Consider the following 10420-nt stretch of genomic DNA (forward strand, 5'->3'; position numbering starts at 1 on the left):
GGAAAACTGCGCTCAAACATGAGTTAATCTTTAACGTCAGAACATGGTTACTTTTCCTCTTTGCCAAGCAAAAGCCTAACTTCACACCTGCAAGTAGACTGCTCCAATTGGAAGCCAAACCACGGGCAGAAGCTTTACACAAATTGGAGTTTTAAAATTATTTTTATTTCGGTGACGCCATTATTTTCCTTTGTGGTGCTTTTGAGGCCAGGCTTAGTGACTTTACTGGCTACTACATCAAACAATGTAGCGGCCAGCAGTTGCAGTAACGCAATTAATTCGCCGAACAATATGTGGCAATGTGTTAGAGATTCCCTCATACATACACGCTTGGGTTTCCTCTGCTTGCTCATGTTTCCTGGAAACCACCCGAGATGAAACTGGGTTCTCAAGTGTATCGAGTCGATGTTCTCAAATCAAGTCGCCAGTGACTGCACACACACGCAGCAGCAACAACAACAACAACTTGATACAGCTTTCGTGGCTGTGACGGTACCACCTGAAGACGGAAGCTTGTGTTGCCTCCGAAACGTCGTGATTTTTATTTCATTTTTAATGTTTTTTACCTACGTGACTTTACCGAAAAAACCTAAGAATATGAATCCTTGCAGTCACGAAAGCTTCAAATCTAGAAAACAACAACAACAACAAACATCCACCTCGTTAAATTTGGCTCCGCATTTCGTGTGGCTAAATTCCAGCTCCTGAGGATTAAAATATCGGTTTGAGTGTCACGTGGCGAACAGTGCTGTCAGTGGCACAGCGGGTTGGAAAGTGCTGCCCCCCCCCCCCCCGACTGCGCTGACCGGAGATCGCTCGACTCTCTGTGACGGCACTGCTCTGCGATCGTTGTAAATAGACTCACGGCCTCGGGGCACGGCGCAATTCGGATAAAGTCGTGGAAAAGTAGATGAAATCAAACAGTCATCCACTGTTGACTTACCACGAATTGGCTATTTTTTTTATTATTTTTACACAACCAAAATAATAATAACCGTGGTCACCCCTGCAAATGACATGTTCCATTTCAAAGGATTATTCGGGTAAAATATCTTATGAATATACATTAATAATAATCATTTACATTTATCAGACACAATTCATCCAGGGATCTCAGTGAGCCATCCACAAAGTTAGGAAATAGAAATACTACAAAGTGCAGAGTCCACTGGTCATATATGGGAAGTGTAGGCCAGGCAAGACAGGCAAATCTTTAGAGAAGACCTCAACATGGCAAGCATGTCTAACCGCAGGTGAGAGGGCATTCCATAGTCACGGTGCAGCACATTCAGAGCCTCGGTTACTCCAGGTGCAGAGTCTAGTTCTCGGCACATGAATCAGATGTAAAAATCAGCAGATCAGAGAAATCGTGACGGTACGTGCACGTTTATCAGCCTATAAAACAATAAATCATGACCACTAATTTTGCGCCACATGCGTAGACGAAACGCATTTGCGGAGAAGCCGAGCCGCCCAAATCGTCCCGATGCGAACGCAGAACCACGCCGGTCGCAATCCTGCGGCGCTAACCGGGCGCGTGCCATCTTTCCCCCCGCCCTCCCCTCTCCTCTCTTTCAGCAGATCCAGAACACGTCGTGGGGCAACAACAGCGGCACGCCGCCCATGTCGTCGTGCGTCATGTCGCACGAGGCCATGCCGCCCTCGTGCATGGGCGCGCACGCCCACGGCGGCATGTCGGGCTTCATGGGCGTCGCACCGCAGCAGACGGGCCACGCGCCCCACCACCACGCGCCGCACCACCACGCGCACCACGCGCCCCACCACCCGCACCACCTGGGCCAGGCCGCCGGCATGAACGGCCTCTTCTCGGGGCCCGCCCTCGGGGCGGCGGCCGCGGCCGCGGCGGCCATCAACGGCTTCGAGCTGCACCCCGAGACGGAGCGCAAGACGTCGAGCATCGCGGCGCTCAGGCTCAAGGCCAAGGAGCACAGCGCGGCCATCTCCTGGGCCACCTGACTCCTCCCCGAGACCCCAACCCCCCGCCCGCCCGCCTCCTCCACCACCTCTGCGCCAAGATTCCCACCTCTCTCCCCTCTCCCTCCAGCCCTCGATCCCTCCATCCCACGTTCACCGCTGTAAAGGGGGGCAAAGTGTGGCGATGGTAAAGCGAATTTAAGCACAACCGTTAAAATAATACTGCGACAGTATTCCTGAAAGTAAATAAGGGATTCCCCAGATGGAAAGATGCACCCGAAACTTGTACACGTCTCCCATCAATCGCAACAGACTTGCTAAAACATGGGGCCTTTCTTGCCAGGATCAAAGAATAAGAATAGGTTTTACCCTTTCTGGCGATAAAACAGGTTGTAAGATGTTCAAGCACCAAACAGAAACATTTTGCAAGGAATCGTGTCTGCTTTAACCACACACGGTTCTTGTGGTGAACATGCCAACAAAAAACATGCAAAAGGCCTTTTGGCGTCCTCTGGTCTAACACTGGTTGAGACTAGGCCCCAAGGAAGGCTGTCTCTGGTGTAGACCAATCCGTTTCAAAGACAATGCCAAATATTACCAGAGCATGTTTTCGTTTGCATGTTCACCACAAGTATGTGTGGTTAATGCAGCCATGATTGCTTGCAAAAAGGTTTCTGTTTGGCGTCTGAACATCTTAACACAACTGTTTTATTGCCAGAATGGCTAAAGCCTATTAATAATCTTGCGACGACACTGCTGGTACACTGTTGTCCAACACAGCTTTCGTAATTCAGTAGTCAATTACTTGTTTAACACGCAGGCTTTCGTGACCAATATCATCCATAATACAGGTTTTTTTGGGGTTACATCGCGTAAATATATAAATGTGTCGTTAAAACCCACCACCACCCGACACAGCCAACTAGTAAGGGTTGTCACGTAAACAGAACGTGCCAATTCGTTACTAGTAAAGCACACCGATGTGTTGGAGAGCGAAGCCACGTTTATATATTTACGCGATTAAAAAAAAAACCTGTATTATGGATTCAATGACCTGTCGGGATCGCAAAGGGCCATCAAATACAAATCAGTGGGATATCTATAAACGAATCAGCCTGTATAAACAACACACCTTTTTTTATCCTGTTCACAACTCGTAGGCTACGATTTTTGGGGAATATTATTTTTTACAAAAATCCAGAATAGATATTTTAAAAAAATAACTTTCAATTATCGCAACAACGCTCATTGAGAGAAAACATCACACCGGAAAGCCCGTCAGTTGGACGCAGAAAATGTAAACTAGCTAATGGACGCAAATAATCGGTGAATTTTGTACGTTTTTCTGTAAGGCTTAGGTCCCACGTGTTTGATCCACATTCCATTCACATGTACGCACAGCTATTAAAACAAACCCCCCTCACTTTCATTGGGGGTCTATGAAGCAACCATCTGTCGGTTGATGAATGAAAACGCGTTACGAGAAATCAACCGGGTTTCTTTGCAACGGACTGCCACAATCACAACTCAATCAGTCCCCTAACCCTAAGGGTATCGTTAAGGCTATTGGGATTTAAACAGGCGATACACCGAGACCCGCTCATTAACATGTGCCCCCACTAAAAGAACAGGGATAAGTTGAAGATCAAACGTTTTACGTCAAAGCCCCTACACTTCACCCACCAAATCTCAATTACACGCTTTCAATATGTTAACACCCTGTCTGCCGAATAGGAAGCCATCAATGTCACAATATTCGATTGCCTGCTGCGATTAAATTTCGTCACCTGTCATTGGAAATCAGTGGGGTGGCTATCAACGGATCACCCCCTACATTAACTATGAACACTGCTTTGACAGATTTCAGAAAAAAATTAATTACGATCCCTTTAAGTGAATGGCTATGGCTATTGACTCATTAATTTAGCGGTTTTGCACTTTCGCCCAACAGCGCCAGACTCCATATGTATGTAACTGTACAGACCCAGTTGTATATATGTATATACGTATAACTATATTGTGACATGTATATTATATAAATAGGGCATGCAAACACTACACAGTTGTTACTGTTGTTTTACCACACTGCCGTAAAGCTAAAATTACGAGATTTTTTTTTAAAACAGAAATACATGTCTGCTGTTGTTGTTGTTTAGTCAATGTAATGTCTCCAAACAGTATTAGTAACGTAGCTACTCGTAGCATAGCACTGTGTGTGGGCATATTCTGTATGGAACTTCACGTTTGCGACAGGAGCCAATAGATTATTTTCTACTGCTGATATGGAATTAAGAATTAGCCTAAAGTGTCAACAGCATGGGACGAGCATTGACCTACTCTTATTCGTTTTCCTTCATTAAAGAAGACTATTTTTAGTTGTAGTATTTTTTGTTAGGATGTAGTAAATCACGGTGTGTATATCGTAAAATTATTAACTTGATTTAAAAAAAAAATTCAAAAAAAATTAATGACCTTTATATACAACTGCATATATAATGATAAAGACTGAGAATATTTACAGAAGCTTTTTACTTAAGTTTTGAAATGTTTAACCCCACCCCCTCCCACGCCCCGATTATTTTGCATAGAGATATAAGAATTGTTTTCTTTTATAATAAACTGAAAAAAATGTTATTGTAATAAATGGAAAAAATGACGTGTAATTAAAATATTTTGAAATATGTAATAGTCACAAGCATATTTTATTCCTAAGTTATTTTAATAAATTCAGAAAAATGCAAAAAAAAGGGTCTTACTCACGTCTCATCTGCTAACAAATCCCATCCGATGGACTCAACGATGAATATCTGAGTCTCAACTATAAAATAATGTCACCTTGTAGCGCGCCGTAACCGCCGTATAGTTTTCGCTCGCTCTCGAAGACGGAGAACGACTCAGTGGCGCGAGGAGGAACCGCAGACGAGCGGAAAGGCTGCAGCCAACAACTGCCCAAGCTTTGCTGCCCTCAATATATGAATATCTTAAGCGGCCAAATAAATGACCGATTTACATGTGGGAGGAAACCTGAGCGCCCGGAGAGAACCCACGCGTTCGAGTTGCGTGGGGCGAGGGAGCAACACGCTATCCCATCCTGATGGAGCAAGTGGAGTTCACCTTTTTGTTGTTGTTGCCTGTTAGGCCTCGACCGCATGCGGGATGAGAGTTTCACAGCATTTGCGCAATCCACCAACCCTCGCGTTTAAGAGTTGCTGGATTACAGGCATGCGTCATCACCGGCCGGCTCATAAAATACATTTGGGGAGGGTGGAAGGGGGCAGAAACAGACATTGCAAAACACAGTTTGAAAAATAATGTATTCATTCGACATTTAAATACAGCATGGTAACATCTGGTATGTTATAAGGGAGGGAGGGAGGGGGGGCAGAAGTTGCCTTGGCAGTTAAACACCTCTGTGCATTGCAGAGGCCAGGCTCAGCCAAACACTTAAAAGCACCCATAATACAGGTTTTTTTTGGGGATTACACCGCGTAAATATATAAATGTGTCGTTAAATCCGCCACCACTCGACACAGCCAATAAGTAAGGTTTGTCATGTAAACAGAACGTGCCAATTCATTATTAGTTCAGCACACCGGTTGTGTGTTGGAGAGCCAAGCCACAACATTTACAATCTGTGCAGTACGAGTAATGAAATGGCATGTTCTGTTTACGTGACAAACCTTACTAATTGGCTGTGTCGGGTGGTGGCGGGTTTAACGACACATCTATATATATGTTACACGATCTAACCCAAAAAACCTGTATTATGGATTATATTGGTCGCGAAAGCCTACGTGTTAAAGTATAAGCACATTTAAAAGTAACTGGCTAAAATACATCAATCAACAGCAACATTTTAGAATTTTTCAATGGCCCATTTTCATTAGTTTCAAGCCCATCGTGCCCGATAAAAATAATGTAACGGATCTGAGTTCCCGTAGGCTTGATAATGAATGCACAACACGCTTACACCAGATCGTACCGAAACGTTCAGCAAACGATCAAATGACGTGCTACGTTTTATATACAGCAATGTACCGTTTGCGCGATGTGTCTGTTGTGTGTGTGGGGAGCGGTAGTGTAGCGGTTAGCGCGCTGCGCTACGAGCCTGGCGACCCGGGTTCGATTCCCGCTCACGGCTAACACCAGTGACGATTATCTGAACCGGTCCTGGGCCTCCCCTAGGTCGACTCAGCCTTAAGTGAGTACCTGGTGCGGTGTGTAAACATCGCCACTGGGGAGACAAAGGCGGTCGGGCGTGGTGCTGGCCACCCACCCCTCGTTCGTGTACCGTTCCGGCCTTCATAGGTGCTCGCTATCAGCTCTTGCCCCCTACAGTCTGTTAATGCTATACGGGGGATCTTTGATATAATAAAACAATTTTTGCTGCCAACAAAGCAAGGGGTCCACCCTGGCGCAAGACAAATGAGCATTTGCATCTCAACAGTCCAATTACAATGCGTCTTTTGTCAACGTGTTTTTGCAAACATCAAGAGAAACGGTATTACTTACGTAGTAGACGCGTGCAAGGTTAACCGAGTAAACGATGTTGGGCGGGGGGTTGGTGGGGTGCAGGCGACATTCTTAACAGGCGCAGGAACATTTAACACACTTGGCGCGTGTGGCAGTCAGAGTGATCGTCCTGGGGGCATGGTGTCTCTTGATTGAGGAGCGAGGGACGCGCAGCGGTGGCTTTGTGCAAAAGTGGCTGCAGGTGTGTGTGGGATTAGATCAGCTCGGACGCACGAGGGATTGGACTCATGAGCACGCCGTGCTAATTAATTTGTGGGGGGGGGGGGGTGGGGGGGAAAGAAAACCAAGGGTGCGACTCAATAAAAGGGCCCACCGCGGAGATTGTGGGGGGGGGGGGGTGGAGATTCCATTCAGCGTCTCGTCCTGCTCGAGGTGGCCGCTATGCTGGTAGACGCGAGACTGCAGTACCACGGGGGAAAAAAAACCCTCTACGGCCCAGGAGCCTAGCCGTGTTGGTGGTGGGTCGGCACCGCAACCGCCGCCTCGGAGTCCAGCCTGGGGGGGTGATGACCACTGGCTGGCCGGTGGGCGCGGTCGACCTGGGGTTCTGCAGTAGACTGCTGGTTCTGTCACCAGTGGGTGGCCTCCTCAACCATCGTCTTTGGAGCCAGGGCTGGGACAACCCGGGGAACCACCACCCCCCGCTGCTGCCGTGAAGGGGACTTCGTGTCGCATGGCTCACGGGGCCATGCCTAAACACATTCCTGCGGAGGGAGCTGGTAGGAACGTTGGGTTGCTCAGTCAATGGCCAGGGTCAACGGCGGCGTGGTGTGTTCCGCAAATATGCCCGACTGTGGGCGGGCACAAGGCGGCGTGAGTAGGTTAAACGTTGAGTTTTATAAGGGCCACCAGGGGATGACCAGCCCCTCCCCACCCAGCCCCTCCATCCAGCCCCACCCCTCCCAATTTTTTGACGCACGACGGACGGACACCATAATCCCCTGTGGGCTGGTGTAACCAAGAGGTTCCTACCAGTGTAATCGTGAGGACTGCGGGGTGGTGTCGACATTTGGGACCTGTGCGGGGAGGAGGAATCGAGGTGATCCTCCTGAGGTGGTGCTTGCAACTTTGTTTGTTTGGTCCCTTCCAGAGCCGGGTGATCTTTCGGGGGTTGGTCGGTAGATTTCTCCCACCAGCGTTCGTGGCGGATATCTGTGAAGCCGCGTGGTCATCGGGTTGTGTTGTAACTGGCTGTGTTTGTGCTATTGCGAGAGCAATTTTTGGGTTGCTATAATTGCTTGTGATGTGTGCACTCCGTAGAAGTAACATGGCCTGTTTTACTATTTAACAATGTAGAACTTGTATAAAGGTTACATTGTAAGTGAACTCCACTAAATCTGGAGTATATCGGCCGTGGTCTTTGATATTCCGCGCACGGTCATTTGGGGTGTCGCGTGAAACGGATGCCCCACCATCTAAAGCCACAGCGATGCTGCGGTTACAGACCGAAACTCTCTAAAAGCGTGTCCCCAGAAGGACGCGCCTTCCAGCGCGCTCACCAGTTTGCAAAAAACTTCAAAGGAAGATGCCAGTTAAGACAACAGTCGTCATAGCTGTTGCAGGTTGCCTGTTAACCGCACGGTAAAAATCTGCTGAGCGAGCCACCGTTAGGTACTCTTTTCTTTTTTTTCTCTTGTACCGTTCACAATTTGTAAACTTGAAAGTTGACGAACTAACAACCACCCCCACCCAGTCTCTTTGAAAAAGTCCAGGTAGCATTACTGACTTTAAGCACAACGCACGTTCATTCATCATTGCCCCCCCCCTCGTTTCTTTTGGGGGGGGGGGCAATTTTACTCCCAGCAAACGGTGAGCCTGGTGGGCAGGAAGTCCAACCGATTGGTCTTCGGTTGCGGTTTTGGGTTGCATCCCATGTTTACCAGGTAAGGCCTTGCCGAGCTATGTAACTCTTTATCAGACGCGACTTGGTCACAAATGATCGCTCAACGAAGTGGCCTATCCCGTGGGATATTTGTTTTTGCAGCCAAATGTGGAGGGGGGAGGACCCGGAGAGATCCACGCGACTCAAGGGAGAAGATGCACGATCTGGGCATACAGACGCTGGGGTGTGATCGAATCCACGACCTCGTGTATACCAGGCGAGGTAGTTAATATCTCGCCACCGTGGTGGTTTAGTTGAACCATTTACCAAACCTTTAAACCGGTTCAAAATTAAATTTCGATTGAAAGCTTTCGTAACTGCAGAGATTCATCTTCTTGATTCTTTCGGTAAAGTCACGTAGAAAGGAAATAATAAAATAATAAAAATAAACATAATAAAATACAATTCTCACGACGTTTCGGCCGCAACAACGCAAGACAGATGACGGCTGCTTGCGTTGTGGCCGAAACGTCGTGAGAATTGTATTTTATGTTTCATTTTTATTATTTTATTACTTCCCTTCTACGTGATTACCGAAAGAACCAAGACGACGGTTCAAAATTGTATATTTGCAATACAAAGGACCTACTGTGTAGTCCCCCCCCCCCCCCCCCCATGGCAGGCTACAATTAAAACACGGTCTCCCCTCTGCAAGAAACGGTGAGCGGCTCCCAACCGAAATATCGAGGTGCAAACGGAGATGCAGACATGCGGGTCCGATGCTTGGTTGCGTTTAATTGCTTATCCCCTATGCATTGAATGAAACAGTACGGACTTAACGCAATCACGATAAGCAGTGGGGCAGAAACACATAAACATCGTGTCGGTATTTAAAAAAACGTGATGCAAATCGACAGACGGATTCAGACGCGCAGACACGAAGGCGATGGAGGACTCTTACCCTTTCCCTGAAGTGGCTTGGGTAAGACATGTCGCCAGAAGGGATTATGGATGGGCACCATGAATATCGGTCAAAGGATGGAATGCATCTGTGGGCATGTCCATCAAAGATGATGGGAGCGATGAAAGCTGTTCACGTGCTGGGTGGATTGTTGCGCTGAGACCCGCAGGCGTGGCAGTGGCTTGGGGCGGCTTTCATCCAGGACCGATCGCAGTGACGTTGATCTGAAGGATTTCTGGGCCCCTCCACAAGCTCTATTCAACCTTTAAGTGCATACCCGGTGCGATGTGTAAACACACGGGCGTCGGGGGGAGACGAAAGCGGTCTGGTGAGGTGCTGGATATACACCCCCTCGTGTTCCGTGCCAATCTAGACGTGTGCTCGCTGACGGCACTTGCGGCAACAGACAATTAGATGTTCGATGTGCTACCTTTGTCTTTGTAGGTGAGTGTGAGTCCGTGGTAGTGAGCGTGCGCTGTGCCGGTCTTCAAAGGTGCTCGGAAACAGCACTTGCCCCCAAAGTCTGTTTCGGCTACATGAGGAGGGAGGGGGGGTATCTGTCTTGTGTGACTGAGTGTAAGAGTGTGTGGATATGAGGATTATCTGTGCGAGAGTGCACGAGTGGTGTAGCATTTAACTCTTCATATGCACGGGTCTAGAGGATGCCCACCGAAGGACTGTCCGTATATGAATGATGCAGATAAACACTGCCACGTGCACACTCGTCCCCCACCCCCCCCCCCCCCCCCTTAGCAGATGGGCGGCCCAAGTGCTGCGAGCGACGTTGCTATTTAGAGGCAGAGCTGCACACGAGGGGTGGTGTGGCCGGCACCCATCACACTCGGCGGTTATCTTTGCCTTCGACAGTGGCGATCTGCACATCGTACCGGGCATTCATCGAAGGTGCAATCAGAGTATTGAAATTCATGTAATCGGCGAAATTTGGAAGTACAATTGAATTGACAAAGGTATTTTTTCCCAGATTAAATTATCAATATTCTTCACATTTTATAGCAAAAGGGAGTTTTGCGGAGTATTAACTGTTGTTTCTACAACACAATCCTTAAATTAGGGATAGCAGCAAATTTGATCATTCTGCACAGTTTACTGCTTTGTTTCAGCGTGTTTGTATTTTCGCAAATTCTAAGTATATGTATAATAGACACAAA

General features: G+C 47.7%; 1 protein-coding gene across 2 annotated transcripts in view; it reads left to right on the forward strand.

Annotated features, from left to right (window-relative positions):
* Positions 1-2300, forward strand: part of ALX4 (ALX homeobox 4) — a 50646-nt gene extending 48346 nt beyond the window's left edge. The window contains exon 5 of one of the 2 annotated variants that reach the window (XM_078863450.1): positions 1582-2300. In XM_078863450.1, the coding sequence (XP_078719576.1) occupies positions 1582-1977 (396 nt within the window). In that variant the 3' untranslated portion in view covers positions 1978-2300. Of the gene's footprint in view, positions 1-1578 lie in introns of both variants that reach the window. The other variant, XM_078863451.1, reaches the window with a different exon arrangement.
* The last annotated feature ends 8120 nt before the right edge of the window (positions 2301-10420 follow it).

Source organism: Lampetra fluviatilis, chromosome 16 (genome assembly GCF_964198595.1).
Source record: "Lampetra fluviatilis chromosome 16, kcLamFluv1.1, whole genome shotgun sequence".
NCBI classification, from domain to species: domain Eukaryota; kingdom Metazoa; phylum Chordata; class Hyperoartia; order Petromyzontiformes; family Petromyzontidae; genus Lampetra; species Lampetra fluviatilis.